At 37.4% G+C, this 18,260-nt stretch overlaps 1 protein-coding gene across 1 annotated transcript; it reads left to right on the forward strand.

Moving 5' to 3' along the window:
- The first annotated feature begins 253 nt into the window (after nucleotides 1-253).
- Nucleotides 254-10,251, forward strand: LOC145995152 (protein lethal(2)essential for life-like). The gene is made up of 3 exons (XM_083131703.1): nucleotides 254-438; nucleotides 5,615-6,046; nucleotides 9,984-10,251. Exons 2-3 carry the CDS (start codon nucleotides 5,615-5,617, stop codon nucleotides 10,071-10,073), a joined length of 522 nt encoding a protein of 173 aa, XP_082987829.1. The 5' UTR covers nucleotides 254-438; the 3' UTR covers nucleotides 10,074-10,251.
- The last annotated feature ends 8,009 nt before the right edge of the window (nucleotides 10,252-18,260 follow it).

The raw sequence follows: 18,260 nt of genomic DNA on the forward strand, positions 1-18,260 counted from the left end.
TGAGCTTAAAACGTGCACTTAAAATGTAATTTATCGCATTTGCTTTCCGAATAAGTGGATTATTAACATGGAAAATATAGCTGCATTTGTTTGATTACAAATACCATGTGTGTTTATCGGGACACAAAACTTCTCGAACAATCTCGAGCATCTTAGAGTTAAATTTAGTGATATTGAAACATTGCACCTTCGCTTCTCCTTCCTTTCCGCATCTGGAACTAAATCAACCAATCAGCTCTGCGCCAGCTGGTTGGTTTGGGGGCAAGCGCGAGTTTTCACGAACTTTCGAGAGCAGAAAATGCTGGAAAGACGAGAGATTATAAATGCCGAGTACTTCGCTGTTGTCGTTATACACCATAGAACGAGAGAGAGCAGTAAAGGCAGTTGAAGAAAGTGAACAATTCCGAGCATTTGCAGCAGTCGACTTTTTCCAACAAGGTAAGGAATCAAACACAGTGATTCGATTTGTTGAGTCTTTGGCTTTCACAATGCCATAAATGAACATATTCTGATTTGTTATGTTTCGGTTTCCTTCTTGTGACTAGTTGCTTTTATTTTCAATTTATATAACAACAAATTGAGATTTTGGTTACGTTTTGTTTGTGAATTTCCTAAACAAAAACTTAACGTAGTGAGCTATTTTTGTGAAAACAAGGAAGATAAATTACTCGATATCTCGAAAATGGAAATTATTTTCGTTAAAGAAAGCTAGCTACTGCTTTACTATACCAGAGACACCTGTCAATGATTTATTTCGCACTCTTTTCTATTCTGCATTGCGGAACATTTATTTAGGTGAAATAATGAATTTCTAACGAAAATAATGTCTATTTCTTACATTAACGAGTACTTACTGTTCTTCCGTATTTCCACACAATATGGCGATAGCTTACCCGTTCATCGCGCGTTGTGCCAGTGTTTCAGTGTTTTGTCGATTTGGAATCCAAACTACATTACCGAACATCAACAACGCTACAGAAAATGATTTGCGTAAGTACTTTCTCCTGTAAATTTGAAGAAATCCGTCTCTGGTATAGTAAAGTGTTACCCAGTAAAGTGTTTCCCGGCTTTGAAATTTTTACCAGTCGTTTATTCATTTTCAATGTTACAACAAGAGTTTTCTAATCACGTCAGTTTCTTTCAGTACTTCTAGAGCCTCGTCAAGTACAGCTAATTCCATTGTAAATTAGTATTTTGTCAGACATTTTAGCAGTCCTCCATACTTGGACCTCTTTTGAGTTGATTGGGAACCGTCATTATTATTATTTTTTTGGGTTTGTAAAGATGCACTGAAACACCATAGCTCTCAATAAGCTCCCTAATAACGTTTAAGGACAGTGGCCCAACTTGCATAAAAAAATGGACCAGTTTTTATGTTCCGTGGAAAAGATTTTGTGAAATGCTCTCTAGAAGACCATTTTTTTTAGATTGGAGTAATTTTGAACATTGCATCTAAAAGGAACTGGATATGACACACATGCAGTGGCGCAACCACAGGGGGCATCCCCCCACCATTAGATGAAAGATAATTCTAGGGGGCAAACATTGAAGTAAAGGGGGAAAAAAGACTAGCAGGACAAAAAGATACTCGTATTTCTTGCATTTTTCTTCCAGACTGCCAAGGGCACCTGCAGGTGTGGGTGCACAGAGGGGCAATTGCCCCCTCCATGTTGCATATATTATAATTCTGTCATGCATTTTCTGTCTTTCAAGAATACAGTTTGTGTGCTTGTTTTCCATTATTAGTAATGTGAAATTGAATGTGTAGCAAGATATTTCAAATTGTTTGTTGTAACACACATGCTTTAGCTTCTATGATGCGCTCTTTGCGATAGTAATAATGGATAATAACATCTTTAATACTACTACTACTACTAATAATGATGATAATCATAATATTATTATTATTATCATCACGTTTATCCTGGTACTTGACCCCTCCAGACAACTGAACTGGAACTCTACAAGTATGGCATATTTAATACTATAGTTCAGTGGTGAAGATATGGTACAATTAATGCAAGCACTGCTTGTGCTATTAAAATAATATTTAATGTACCTAATGTTGATTACCTTACTTAGTTTCTATTGCACTCGATTTTGCAAAATTTTGCGGCTGAAAGCTCCCTCAGCAGCCTGTTGGCAAGTACCACACCCTCTATTTACAGCCACGCTACACGGGAAAGCAATGATCCCAAAGAGGATTGTGTCGAAGGGTGAAATGTTGGTGAAGGTATGATCCCCAACCTACAAAGAAAAACTCCGCTTTTCGGAGCTGTAGGCTGAAATAATTATGACTGTCCCAAATTCTCTAGACAGTAGACAAACTTTGAAGCATTACTTTAAGTTTCACCATTTACATTAAGTCCTAAATGCTATCAAACTCTAAATACTATTTTTAATAATATGATACATTATTAAGAAAATGAACCGGTGCATTCTCTTCCTGTTGTATTGCCATATGATTCCAAAGCTTAATTTAATTTTAAGCTTAAAGTCAGTTCTTTTACTTTTCCGTGAACAATAATTTTTACGAGGTTGTATCACTTTTGTTAGTTTTGAAGCGTTTTGGAATATCTTGCATTTTTGTGGGAAGAATGCATGGTTGAAGTGAGTGTTTGGTGTGGCGAATGAACCAAAACAAACATGGATATTTCAAATTTTATACGGGATACTGTAAGTAATAGCAAGTGTTTTATTATATCAATAACGTGACCAACAATTTTGAAATATATCATCATCATTCGTAGGAAAACTGGGGCAATGGGCTGTATAATTTATTCACCCCCTTTTTCGGATTACTGCAGTGCTTGCCCTCTTAAGACTACATGTCGCCACTGCTATAGTTTTCATTATTCAAGGGGGAAAATCCTCCACTCCCCTTCAAATTCCACCCTGCTTTATGCACGATCTTTTATCATAAATACAAACCACATAGTAATGTTTAGTTATTTCTCTAATATCAATCAGTACTAGTGATTCATCAACTCTGAACTGCAAATGGTTAACATAAGATGATAATAATAATGTTCTAGTTATAAGAAGAGTAGATTGGTGCTTAATGATGCAGTTGTGGTGATCTCTTGTACCATTAAATATCCAGCATTCGTTGAAGTGCTCATTGATGTCCTCTTGTTCTTTAGTTATCTCATCTCATCTTCTGTCACCATGACATAGCTTATATTCTCATAAGGGTCCTTAGGGATGGCTCTCAGTTGATCTCTGAAGGCTGGCCATTGCAACAAGTCTCTTCATAATGCCATCACAGGGATTGTCATGTATCATGGCAAATAGATGCCATTCTACATTCACACCAACAAACTCTTGTTTATTGTTACGAAAGTTCTTATATTGTGTTTGAGATCCATCTGAGAAATAATAAAACCTCTGTCAGCATGTTTGTTGTGTCTGTCAGAGAATTCTTATAACCACCCATATAACTCTCATGTGAGGATATGATAAGTTATGTAAGATCTTTCTGGTCATATAGAATTATGGGTTGAAACATTCCATCGTATTTGTTTTTGCATTGTTTTTTTTTCACATATTCAATTAATTAATAACTGGCGGAAGGTAGTGTTAAAATTTTTCCAGAAATACACTATTGAATGAGAAAAATACGTAAGAAATTATCGAAGGGTCATACTTAGATGACTGATGCCATGTCAATCTGTCATTTGCGACCAATATTGGTCATGTGCAACATTTGATGGATTTTTTATTGGCGATTTTATGGGTTGAGTGAAAAGGTGCCATTTTTGGGACATATATTGCAATGCTAGCAGGTCGAAATATTGTCGACAGATGCACGCCACATGTGTTTAAGTATTGGCTATACATTTACGTGAAAAATCATAAACCAAGATTTTATGCCAAAATTAGACTCTTGAGAGAATCCTGGTCTGCCTCTGATTACACTTAATTCTCTTCACTCACTTCCGACGCTACTATGCCTGTTCTTTTAATTGATTCAGCATGGCACATTCTTTGGAACAGCGCATGTGCATTGCTGAAGATTATTTTATTACTCATTCTTACACTCATGTGCAAGAGGTTTTCCAAGAAAAATACCCTGCTTCTGCTGTACCTCACAGAGCAACTGTTTTACGACTAGTCAAACACGAACGAATGATCCCACAAATTGTTGAGTTGGTATTATTATTGAAGATTAGGCACACACAGAAGATGTACTACGTAGAAATTTTCAGCGGAAAATGCAAGCTCGACCAGGACTTGAACCTGGGTCTCTGGCATATCGTACAATTTCTCTAACCACTGAGCTACTGAACCAGCCTGGCCTCACCTGATTTGTCGTTGTTTTACCTGTGTTGAATTGTCTCTGCCAGTGCTACCGCAACGGGATCTGTTGCCTTTGAAATACAGTAGACTTCGACATTACCTGGTTCCTTCCAGCGTAGAGATGTTAATGTATTTTTCGCTGAAAATTTCTACGTAGTAAATTTCCTGTCTGTGCCTGATCTTCAATAATTAACATCTCTATGCTGGGAGGAACCATGCAACGTCTAAATCTACTGTATTTCAAAGGCAACAGATCCCGTTGTGGTAGCACTGGCAGAGAAGATTCCACACAGGTAAAACAGCGACAGCAAAAAATCAGACTAGAGACCCGTGTTCGAGTCGTGGTCGAACCTGCATTTTACACTGAAAATTTCTACGTTGGTATATATGTTGAAAATGAATTCTCAGACGTTTTCAGCAAATTAATATTTTAAAAAATAATGTAATTGCTTTTATTTGGATACATGCTAACATAAATTTATTTACCCAGTGATAGCTTACATGATTAGTTTAGTGCAGAAAATCTGGTGTAAATACCTCTTACGGTTTTCATGATATACATTTTCAAAGTTTGGGTCATGTGACTTTTGAAAAACTCTGTAGTATGCACAATTGCTAGTAGGTAGTTTCCTGGCGCCTGATTTTCAGAGCTGGCACCTAGCTTTGAAGAAGAAAAAAAAATCTAGCACTGTTAGTCTGTAAAATGTATATCAGTGTGAGCGACAAAACGAAACTCTAGTTTTAACTAAGCATAAGTAGGAATATCCATGGCCAAATTTTTTAACCTCCCCCTCCCTCCCCTTTGAAAAATCTGTCATTTAAATTTGCAAATTTTACAACTTTGGGGCTAAAAATTGGTCTGTAGCTCTTACCCCTTGTTTCAGTTTCATTATTTATGAAAACACTATTAGTCATAGCCCAAATTTTGGGTCTAAATTTTTCACACACCCCCCCCCCCATTTTGCTTGGGAAATTCTGGACTAACTCCTGCTTTGGATTAATCTGATTCCAATTTATATTTTAAATTTCTTTTATGCCTCTTAGGCTGACAATGAGACTGAGAATAAATGATAGATAAATTGATGAACAGACAAAAGCAAGGCAACAACATGGCCAGAGCAGAAATCAAACCTAGAACTTTAGTTATTTTAAATCAAACATACAGCATGCACTGTATTCAAGGTGGCAATAATTTTGTAACAATAGAAACCATGTGATCAATATTACTCAAAATCAACTGTAACATATGTGCGTGCGTGATTTGTCATGACTTTCTTTTATTTAAGGGTTTTTATGGATTTTTTTTTCCTTCCAGATGTCCATTGTCCCAATGCTCTTCCGTGACTTCTGGTCAGATTTTGATCGCCCAATGAATCTCTTTGACCAGAACTTTGGGCTTGGTATGCTTAGAGATGAATTGTACCAACCAACTTTACTGAGAGCTGGCTATGTGCGTCCATGGCGTCATCAACGTCAAAGGGACAGCGGTGTGTCCAATGTTACAAATGACAAGGAGAAGTTCCAGATTATTCTTGATGTCCAACAGTTTTCTCCGAATGAATTAACAGTGAAGACTGTTGACAACTTCATTATTGTTGAAGGGAACCATGAGGAGAAGGAAGATGAGCATGGGTTCATATCCAGACATTTTGTTCGTCGCTACATGCTGCCCAACGATGTTGAACCAGACACTGTTGTATCGAGTCTCTCTTCTGATGGGGTATTAACAGTTTCTGCTCCAAAGAAGGTAGGTTTTTAAATTTATTTTTGGTTGTGTTCCACTAATATCTGTTGGAGGTATTTCCACTAATAATAGGGATATTTCAAAACAAGTTCTGATTTGATTTTCATGCTGCATGCATGGCATGAGACACATAATAAAACATCAAGTATTCTAAAAAGTAACTCATAAATTTGCATGAAGTTGACTGTGCAAACGTGCTTGTAGCTTCACAACTTTGATTTTCTCCTTTGAACTCTGTGCAAGTATGAATATGGTGATACTTTTCAATGCTATGTTGTATTATTGAGAGTCTCGTGCCATGCACACAATATGTGAATTGAATCACTTCTTTTGCCATAGCACTGTGTAATAAAATTCCTACAATTTATTTTCTAAATGAATTTAAAACTTTAATTGATACACATGTTGCTTTTATGATCTCCTGTCATTTTTGTTGTTTTTTTGTTTTAAGAATAACTTGATAGAATTTGAGACAGCGGTAAAGGCTCGAACCCCGAACTTGGAAAGCAAATAGCAAGTTAACCACTCAGTCACCAAGAGGACACATTGAGTATTGTGATACATAAGAATTCACAGATGAAGTAACATGAAGATTCATATGCTCTTTCATTGTTCTAGCTGCCTTAACATGCAGTTTTTTTTTGTTTTTTTGTTTTTGTTTTTCTGCAACCTCCAGGTTTTCCAATCTTGACCTTACGCTTTGTCAGGGTAGGATTCACTTAATTTATCTTATCAGCTGACATCTTTTTCTTCCCTGGCCTCTTTCTCTGTTAACCATTTTTTCTAGTTTATCTTTTAGCAGGCAGTTTCTTTTTAACCAGTGTCCCTGCCAATTTGTTTTTCCTTGATCACTTCCAGCTTTGCTCTTCTTTCCCCAACTCTTTCCAGCACAGTTTTATTTCTTTGTCTTGGTAAATTTTGATTTCATACTGTAATGTTTCAATGAAAGTCATTTTATACAGTGCCACTTTACATTTTGAATGACCTACACACACAGATTTGGAACAGTTGAACATTTTTTCCCCATGGACATAAATAAGTAAAATTATGATTTTTCAGAGCCTTCTCGCTGGCATAGTGGTAATGCAGTCACCTTGTAATCAAGGGTTCAGATCACACTTTAAAATGTTGGCCCAGTCCTCATTAGCCTTTCTCGGTATAGTGTGAACTTAAAATAAACTTTGACTTTGGTACCTTCTGTAGTGTCATAGTGTGGTGGTTTGTGGCTTGCAAGGAAAATATGCAGGGCCTCTTTTGAAAACTTATCAAGTATACTATTATGCATATAAGCAATGAGGGTGCTAGTGTGGTGGATGGGCATACAATTGCTAGCTGACCCCCATCCCCCACCACCACCACCACAAGGAACAAGAAATTAACTTATGACTCAGATGTGCTTCACCCTGCCTCTCTAGTTAACATTTTTACTGAAGGTATCTTCTCAAAATTAACCAGACTGATATAGTAAGTGTCTCCTTAATTAACTGGGAGACAGAGTTGAAGACGTTTCATCTTTAAGGCAATGGTCCTGAGTTGTATGCCAGGTGGGAGCTCTAAACTCCTCCAATCTTCAACAGAGGGGTATAGAGGTGCGATGAGAATCATGAACCACTCAATAAAATAAATTTCCATAAATGTGTGTTGTGACACAGAGTTCAGTTTCAATTCTTCTGGTATTAGTCTACACACTGCAAATAAAATAAAATATATTAAAAAAACAACTTCTTACATAAATGTCAGTGTTGGGCTCACTTGTATCACCTGTTGTCTGTAGACATGGATTTCAAGCACCAGAACAGACCCAGATTTGTGAAGGATCTACAATGTTGATGAACAGGAAATCTTTATTCATTGCTTACATGGATGTAATCTGGGACATAATTTGGAGGCAGTATCGAACTTTGAGTTTAATTTAACCTTTAAGGTGTGCATATGGGTAACCAGGTGATTGTTAATTATATATTTTTGATCATTTGCAATAAGTGCCTGAGGCCATCCCTCTCAGTACCTTTCCCTTGAACCATTCTGACTGTTGGAACCTTAAATCAGCTATGAGACTTCTTTACTTCCATTCACAAGGATCTTGGAAACACTGCCTGGGTCAATTTCAGCCAATGCAAACTCATCCATTTCAGTTTGGTACATCAAAATGTTCTCTTCTCATTTTTATCAATTGTGTAATACAATAAAAAATGTTCAAAATTAATGAATTAGAAAATATATAATTTTGGCTTAAGTAAATTTGCTTGTGGTCAAAATTTACCCAGCGTGTCCTTACATTAAGGCAGCGAGCGCTGATCTGGCCATCTTTTGTTCCTCATCTTTATCAATTGCATAATTCAAAATGTTCAAACTTAATAAAATTACATTTATCATTGATGGTATTATTGTATACATGCTTTAAAAGATTATAAATCAGATTTACGAAGCCAGCAAATGTTCCCACTTCACAGTGGCAAGTAAAGCCTATGATTGCTTGGTTCAAACAATGGATTGAAAACTTTTTTCTAACGGAGATACATTCACAATGACACACAACAGCATCCATTTCTTACATTTATTTTTTACATATGAACGACATGTGTGAAATTTCTGAGAATACATTTCAAGACTTGTACACAGTGGCGTACGCAAGGGGGGGGGGGTTACCGGGTTTAAACCCCCCCCCTTGAGCTTTTGAAACATTATGGAAAATGCTGTAGAAAAAAATTAAAAATCGCTAATTTATCACAGTCAAAGATCTGCGACAGTAATAATAATAATAATAATAATTTGAATCATTATTCCCATGCAGCATGAAGAAAAACACAACATTCCAAACACAATCTAAGCGGCAGCAAAGTTCAATTTTGCATTTTTTAAATTTTTTTTTTTGCAAAAAGTCGCGCAGTGACTCTCGCGAGAATTGTGAAAATTCCTTGCTTCGTCGCAGCGTGCCGACAATATTGCAAACGTTCTTCCCGGTATTGATTTCACATCCCGTTGTGAACTCTCAAGTGATGCTGAGTCTACATCCACATCATTAAATAATGTTGAAGAAGTGCTTTGTGAATCACCTAGAAGTGATAAATGTGTTGGAATGTCTATAAACTTACTTTTCAACGAAAACATAGACTTAGTGGAATTTAGCAACATGTATTCTCGCGCGTCATCATTATCCTGGGCGAGTTCCATAGGTAAAGGTAATGTAAATTCCCCCGTGCATAGAGCACCGTACCATGAAGGCACACGTAGTGGTGTGATGGGCCCCAAAGATTCTCGATCTCGAACTATTTTGCAGTTGATGTGATCAGCACCATGTTCCGGCAGCCTTCATCCCCCAGGGTTGCTCTCAGGTACCCATTGCTATGAGGCTGGGTGCGGAGACAAGGCTGGATAAATTCCAACCAATTCCGGGAATCGAAACCGGATCTCCCACGAAGTTGTCAGACTAGACCAGCGCGGCTCCTTGAATGAGTTTCATATTTCAATTATTTCAATAAATTTAATATATTTGCTTGTTTTTATGGATTTTCTTCACACTTAAAATGTCTCACTTATCATATACAAATAACCGTTGACTAGGCAGAAACAAAAGAAATGTAATTTTGTTCTATTTCTTTCATAAATAGCAGCTGCATTAGTAGTAATTATTAGTAGTAATTAAACTAATTAATTATAAGAATTATTAATTAATTTATTGTTATTATTAATAATTAAAGTATAACAAAACAATGGTACTGTGAATTTGTAGAAAGTTTTTGAAATAACACCCCCCTTGAGGAAATCCTGCGTACGCTACTGCTTGTACAACATTGTCATTGTTGTCGTCCCCATCCCGGCATTACTGTAGCACTGCTTCTGGTAATCGCACATAATGCACCTCTGTTGTTAATTATGATGAAAATGTCTTGTTCTATATGTTTTCCATAAAACATGATTATTATTTTTTTCTCTTCAGGCCCTTCCACCCCCAGAAGCCACAGAAAGAATTGTGTCAATCACTCACACTGGGCAGCCAGCACTCAAGGGTAACGATGCTAAGAAATAAGTTTTTCCATGTAATGATGAAAACCATTTCAGCATTCACTTTATGAATAAGACTGATTATACTACCACTACTGTTCATTTTTTTTGTGTGTATTTGTTACTTGTAACTCTGTTCAGCAGTAGTGCATCAGAGATGTTTTGTATTTTGTGAATTTGTCTAATAAATAGTGCAAGAATCACTGTGTGTTTATAAAATTAACTTACCTATATTGAAATTAACATATTAGTATATGTTGAAGTTGCCTCAGGTTTTCACCTGAATGCTCTTGGCAGAAAAATCAAAATGAGACTAACTCTACTCCTGAATTTGATCTCATCCAAAAAAACCACATGGTTTACAGTGCACTTTATATCGGTAGCGTCTCCCATGTTACCACTGGTAAACCAACGTTCTTCATGTGTTTAGAAATTACAGGAAAATTTGAAGTTGTAGACTTCTGTTTTTGTTTTACTTGCATTGTTTTATTTCTCTTATATCTAACTAATAGATATATACAATAAGAATTTTTACGGTAAACCAAGTCTAATTTTAAGAATTTACCAGTGCTTTATGTATTAGATTTGGTTGACTAATGTTTCATATCTTTTCCTGTATAATTTTGTGGTGGTATACTCTGTGTACTTGTAAAATAGCAAGGTGTACTGCAATGACTGAGCATGGGCATTATTGGGGAGGGGGAAGGAGTAGTCAAGAGGCCCATCGACCCCTTTTCATAATTGGCACCATTCATTTCAAGCTCCAAGAAAATGATAATGCTTATTATTTTTATTGTTGATAACCAAAATAAAGTTAATTAAGTTAGTACTTGAACATCACAAAGTGAAAACTTCATTAGATCAAATTACATTTACCATATTTTCCAGTGTATAAGACACACTTTTTTCCCTTTAAAAATAGGTCTGAAAAACTGTGTCTTATAACACAGATACAGTTTTTGATTACCTTCATTTCTGGAAATGTTCTCTGTTCTGAGTTACACGATTTCTTTCTTATGTAACGCCCTCCAGTTGGACACCAGTCATCACAAAGTTAGTCCGCTGCTACTTTTGTTGGGAACATGAGACTCTCTTATCACTCATCAGGGCTTGCTGAGTAGAAAGAAAACACGACATGGTTTTCAAAGTTAACAGCAGTTTTATGATCACTTATATTTCATAATCACATAATTTCCTATCGTATGTGGACCTACAAGCAATGTACTGATTTACTTACGTTTCTTTGCTTTTCTGAAGCAACTTAAAGAACAATTCTATAACATATCAAATCACAATCACTAAACACAAATGCATATAGATTTAACGTTGGACAAGACAAACGTAAATACACAAAAGTGTCTGTACTTAATTATTATTTCCGAATATAGCTAGAATGAAACGAAAATAATTACCAATTACACTATTCGGGCATTGCATTAACCGATACCATGTTTCCTTCCCCTGTTTTCTAACTGAGTCTGTCGTCAGGTGAAAATCATTCAGGTGGTTTCACTTCCTCTGATGGGATGAGAAAGTGACGTCAACACGAACAGATTGACTTATTTTTAAACATATACACAAGTTCCAACCACAACTGTATCAATCTAACTATAGTTGTCTGTGACAGCTTGCACATTATTATATTTTAAAAATCTTAACTTCTTACAAATATAAAACCATAAATGCTCAGGTTCGTTACAGTTGCTTCCTTTCAGTGTGTGAAGAAGATGATTAAAATGTGTTCTTTCCTAAATAGATTAGGTAAGTTATTTGTTGAAAGTAGGCTTACATATTGGGCTCCGCATAGCCAAGTGGTTAGCACTCTTGCCTTTGGTGCGAGCGGTCCCAGGTTAAATTCCCGGTGGATGCCCCCAAAATTTCGGCGTTAACCCAGCATCGTGAGCTACTTCAAGAAGTAGCAGGCTCTGGTCACGAAAGCCAGATTCATTTGATTTATTATACTTTGATCTTCTGCCACTTTTAGCAAATCGCGAAGATGGAGATTAATGGTGATGAGAATTCGAAGAGAAAATCGTAGACATATATGGATGACACAAGTACCACAGAGCATTAATTACACTGGCTGAGAGTCCAGATGCCAGAGCTTTGTTAGTCTGCAAAATGCAGCCCAGCGCTTACTATGTGGAAGGAGGTTGACATTTGGGTGTTCAAAAAATGGGTAACCCCTTAGATCCCACCATTCCTTGAACAAGGTGTGCAAATGTTAATAACAAAATATAACTGTGAATTTGACTACAATTATTCCATATGGAAAACCACTGCCAGGTATTCACTCATTTTGTGGATCCAGTAGCAAAGTCTCCCCACTTATAAAATAATAATAATAAATTTTGAATAACATTGGTTTAATTTTATTAACAATATTCATTCTTGTAAAATAATTATCACCTTGGTAATAATTATTGTTCTTATTTATACTGATTACGTTTTATCAATGACTGATTCCTCAAGAGAATTATTCAATTGAATTACAGGGTAAAATCACCAAAACAGTGGTTCAATTATGAGCTATTGCATTCCTGTAATGAACTGTACCAGTCTTGCATGTAATCTATCCTTTATAATTATTAATGACAAATTAAATTGTATGCCTGACATTCAATTTCCAGGTGAGTTAACAGACCACCTGCTAACCCCCTCTCCTCTTCCGACCAGGAATTTCGAAAGGGGGGTAGGAAAACACGTTTTTTTTAGTTTGCCCTCATTTTGCCATATTTTTCTGCCTTTGACGTACCTTTTTTAAGCAATTCTGGGATAAAGGAGGTTATGGCCCCCACCAACCCCTCTTTGGCAAGCCACTGCTCAGGACACCCCTTGAGATGAAGAATAGGTAAGCGCCAACTTAAAATAAATTTTGCGGAAAGGGCGGGGGGCGAAGTTGGCATAAACAATATTTTATAGGTATATGTTAATGTGTAATACAGGGAGGTTATTTCAGTCGTTCACCGCCAGCGTGACGGCCGTTCCGCGGACTCTTCATGCAACAGGTCCCGGCAAATTGCGTTCAGGAAGTCCGTAACAGAAACCGCTTGTTTTGTAATGTTTCCACTTTTCACAATTACAGTTACAATTACAATTGAAATAAGCACGTACCTTGTCGCACGGATGCAGGAAAAGGTGTCCTCCCAAATACAAATATTTCCGGCACCTTATTTCTGACATCTAATCTTAGATTAGACATCGCTACTTTATCCTCAGTTGACAGAAAGGGAAGACAGCATCCCGGCGCATAAAGCAAACCGAAAGCGTAAAATGATATTTAAAAGTAATAATAATGATGATCACTAACCTCCTGTGTTATAAGAGATGTTGAAAATGACTTCCTTCAACAGCAATACAACACGTTTCTTAGGTTCAAGCAGTGGCGCAGGAACGGGGGGGTACAGGGGTACATTGTACCCCCGCAAATTTTTGAAGGGGGGTACTGTACCCCCCTAAATCCGTAAATCGAGTTGTACCCCCTGTACCCCCCTTTGGTAATTTGACAGCAGACGGAAGGTGCTACTGTTAAAATTACCTATTATCAATTCGCCCAATAAAAAAATGTATTATTGTTTATAAATATTAAGCATTATAGTCCTTACCACAGAAATTCAAAACATTTAATTGTAAACTTATTATACTTTGTACATTGTGCTTGCTACTAGTAGTTAGTTCATTGACCTAAGTTCTTGGAAACCTCTTTAAGGAGATGAAAATTGTTTAAAATGTGTGTGGAACGATCGAATCAGATTGACTCTCAGAGAATTACGCTGCAGACGATTGCTGCTTTGCGTTGGGGGGGGGGGGGGTACACATTTCTAAAGCAGTGGTCGCGTCGATTCGAAGATAAGATACAAATCTTCATCAGAAGAGTATATGACTGACCCCATTTTCTTTTGAATATTTAAAATAGAATTTTCCAAGACGGAACACTTACACGAACGAGACGAGACACGACAGACCAACTTGGGGGGGAAGGGGGTTACAATGCACTCCTGCACCTCACCCATATTTTTCATAAATTTGTAAGAGGGTGTTGGAAAACTATACTTAAACCTATATATATATATATATATATATATATATATATAATATTTTTTTTAAAAAAATAGAGTGCCGATTAGCCTATCTGAGAATGAGGTGAAGTTGGAATAAGTTTTCATAACTTCAGAGTGGAAACCGAAAGAAAAATAAGCACAAACAAGAAGGAGAAGGACCTCACCACACAGGAGACGAGATGAGGCTGTGACAATTCTCGACTCATCGATTCGCGACATCATTCCTAGGTGAAAAGAAATCTTTCCTAGACATTTAAACAGGGTGCAATTTGCGATTTTATCAGAGGGGAGACTATTTTTTACCTATGTATTAGGTATACTTATAATTGGACATTAATTGCTTAAAATCTAATTGTGATATCGAATGCAATACAAACACAACGCCATTTTATGTTAAACTCTAAAGTCAAATTGTAAAAAAATTACATTAGTCAGATGAATGCACGAGATAAATGAGACTCACTGCAGGTTCTATTGGTAGATTTTGGATTGGATTGACAAGGTCTCTGGGAGTAAGATGGGAATATTTGATTGATTGATTTGGTTTATTTTACTTCGCATTTCTGCCACTTTTGGCTAATCGCGAAGATGAGGATGAGTGATGATGATATGATGAAATTGATGGACACTCAAAAAAAAAACACCCATGGGCAGGCCAGGATTCGAACCTGGGACCTCAGGCGTCATAGCGCGCTATGCTAACTCCTCCGCCACGGAGTCCGGCGAGGTGGGAATGTGTTTTGGATTTTCTTTGTAAATGCGAAAATCTTTAACTGTGACGCGCACATGCTTCTGCTTACATTAAAATTTACCTTTTCACATAAACGAGAAATTGACATGTCATCCTCAAACACACGCATGTATCTGCATTTAATACCACTACATACGAAAATAAACCTTGGCCGGCTCTTCACATTGTCCACCAAAAATTGAAAAGAAAGAATAAACTTTTGAGCGTATGGCTTTCCTTGCTACTTCCGAGAGCTGAAGGATTTCGGTTTTGTAAATGTACCGAATGATATTACTTTCAGTACTTGAAGAGCGTCATTAGGTACAGCTAATTATATTACAAATAAATGATTTGTCAAATTTTTCACAAATATTTCAAAGTTAGACTTCTTACGAGTTGATTGGGAACCATCTGAACTCATCTTTTCTTTTTTAATACAACACCCTATAGATGTCTGAGATGTGGTACACATCTGCCATAAATTGTTTAAAAATATTTTTATGCGTAGCTATGGGACTTTTAAAATTAGAATGAATGGAACTGAAGTGGAACTCTATATAATGTAGTTTCTATATCCAGTGGGTGGGAGATGATTTTCCTTCTCCCTTTCCTTTCCTTCCCTTCCCACCGGAGGAAAGAAGAGTTTCTACGACCCCGTTGCCCTCTCTTTCCTTCCCTTCCCCCTCTCTCTTTCCAATGAAAAAGAAGAATTACCCTCACTTCGGGGCAAGGGGGGTGTGGAGTTAGGGCCTCCCCGATGGTGAGGGCGGAAGAGAAAAAGAGAGAGAGAGGGAAGGCATCGGGGTCGTAGTGAGGCGGGAGGGCCATCGGAGGAAAGGAAAAAGAGGAGAGAGGAAACGAGAAAGGAGAGGTAGTTATTTCTTTCTTCTCGCTCTCTCTCTTTAGTGAGAGAAGGTGCACCCCCCCCCCCCGGGAGAGAGAGAGAGAGAGAAGGTGAAAAGAAATCCTCTTCCTCTTCTCTGTCTTCCTTTTTCTTGAGAGAGGGTGTGGGGGGGGGGGGTTCTCTCTCTCTCTCTCTCTCTCTCTCTCGTTTTCGTTCCCTCTCGCTCTTTCCCCACTCCCCCTCCCCTCTTTCCTCTCCCCTTGAGCTCCCTCTCCAGTCGCTAAAGAGAGAGAAGGGGGGCTTGGGGGGGGGGGCTTACCTCTTCCTTCTTTCCTTTTCACAGGAAGAGAAGGAAAGAAAGAATCAACAAAAATCCTCTTCCTCCTCCCTCTCTCCCTCTCTCTCTCTGCTATGGAAAAGAAGGGGAAAGGTGTGACGTTTACTTTCTATTTCTTCCTCCATATCGGGGTCGTAGCCTCTCTCTCTTCGTGTGCCCCTGACCGCCTTTACCCACTTCCCCATAAAAAAAAGAAGGAAGAAAAGGCTCTTTTGGGACCCCTTGATTCCTGGTTGGGGTGGTTCAAGATCCCCCTCACTCCTGATTTTCCGTTCCGTGAAATCCAAATAAGCCCAGAATGAGGTCCAGAGCTTAGCCTTATATCTTTCAGAATTGTTATCTGATTTTAAAATCTGTTTTTTTTTTTTTTTTTTTTTTTGAAAACTTAAATTCTAACAAAAACAATGAAAAATATATTTTGCATTAAATAACAGAACATTCGTGTGTGCTGTTCTAAAAGAGAATATTTCTCGTGGCTTCACATTATACCTAGGTATCAAGGACGTTTTTGTGGGGGTCCAGGGGGTCCGGAACCCTTCCCCCCGAAAGACTTACCAAGTAGTAAAAGTAATTTATCAAAATATAATTGTTTAGCATTTGTTATACTCAATTTCCATCAATGCCAATACCATGCTTGAACAGCGTAACAATTAAAAGTTAGGGTGCGGCAGAAATATCTCCCGGATTTCATTTGTGAATAACAAAGCAACGATAGATGTTATGCAAAACTTTATTGCACCGTTGGAAAGAATAAAGTTTACCATTTTATTGCACATTTGCAAAGAACAAAATGTTCCAATTATTTTTTGTCAAAATTGCCACAAGTCACCATTTTGTGTGACATAGTTGACTTTGCTTTAAAATGATATCGTCCAAATGCCGATCTGCACAGTGTACGCATTTCTGAAGTCTCGCCCTGAAGTTCTGAATTACCCTCCTAGTCATGTCTGGTCGGTATTGCCGCTCTTTCCGGTCAGATATCATCTTTCAGATCATTGGCTGTCCTTGGCCTTCCTTCGCAAACTTTAGCCTCCAGGTACTCCCACAGAAAGAAGTCGCAGGGTGCGAGCTCGGGGGGAACGAGTTGGCCATGGAATGTCACCTCGAAGTGAGATCAGACGTTCTGGAAACATTTCACGTAGCACGTTCTTCGATACGCATGCTGTGTGTGCTGTCCCACCATCAAGTTGGAACCACACAGCCAATTTGCCACGTTCGTTCGATTGCGGCTGCAGGAAGTTGCGTAACATCCATACATAACGGTCAAACGTTACATTAACGGCGTGCCGTCTTCCTCAAAAAAGTAGGGGCGTTCATGGAGTTGTCTCGGTACATATGGGAAACAAAATGGTAATCCTTGTTCTTTCCAACTGTGAAATAAAATTTTTCATAACATCTATCGTTGCTTTGTTATTCATGAATGAAATCCGGGAGTTATTTCTGCTGCACCCTGTATACTCGATGGTTTTCTCCGCTGAACTTATTGGAAGGCAAGGAATTTGGCTCATACGGCTTTGAAGGATTCCAAAGATTTATGCGCACTACTAATGATAATATCCATAAAATATTAATCAGGAACTTTACTTTTCGTTAATTGGATCTAACTCCTTTTTTTGTTATTCAATAAATATTCAATTCTTTTTCTATCTGACATTAAATTCCTTGCCAGGGCAGTTGTTTTTGTGCAAATCTTGGTGATCTTAACTACACGTACGCTAGATAATGAATACTTGCTGTTATATTTATATTCTTTTACTATATTTTACCTATTCATGTAATAATAACAATACAATATTAATTAATGTACATATTTAATTAATTAATATATTAATTTAATTAAATATAATTATCCTAATTATTATTATTGCAACACTTGATTGTGTGTGTATGTATATATATATATATATATATATGGGAGGCTGAATTTTGTACCCCCCCAAATGAAAAACGTTCCTGCGCCACTGGGTTCAAGAGATCCTGTCTATCGTAATCCCTGACCACTTTTCTGCAAGAATTCGTTTTCACGTAATTATCGTACATAAAAACTCTCTGTTCAAGACTATATTTGTTTAACGACATAAGTAATGAATGAATAACAATTAACACACAATAAAGCACTGGCCACGAGTAAGCACATTACAATAACACAGTATAAGCAACACGCGTACTGTTGAACGCAAACAGAATTGAACATGAACGAACACTGACGTCTGGTAGCCGACAGTGTTGCTAACCATTTT

This window comes from Lepisma saccharinum, chromosome 11 (genome assembly GCF_977018435.1).
Source record: "Lepisma saccharinum chromosome 11, izLepSacc3.1, whole genome shotgun sequence".
NCBI classification, from domain to species: Eukaryota; Metazoa; Arthropoda; class Insecta; order Zygentoma; family Lepismatidae; genus Lepisma; species Lepisma saccharinum.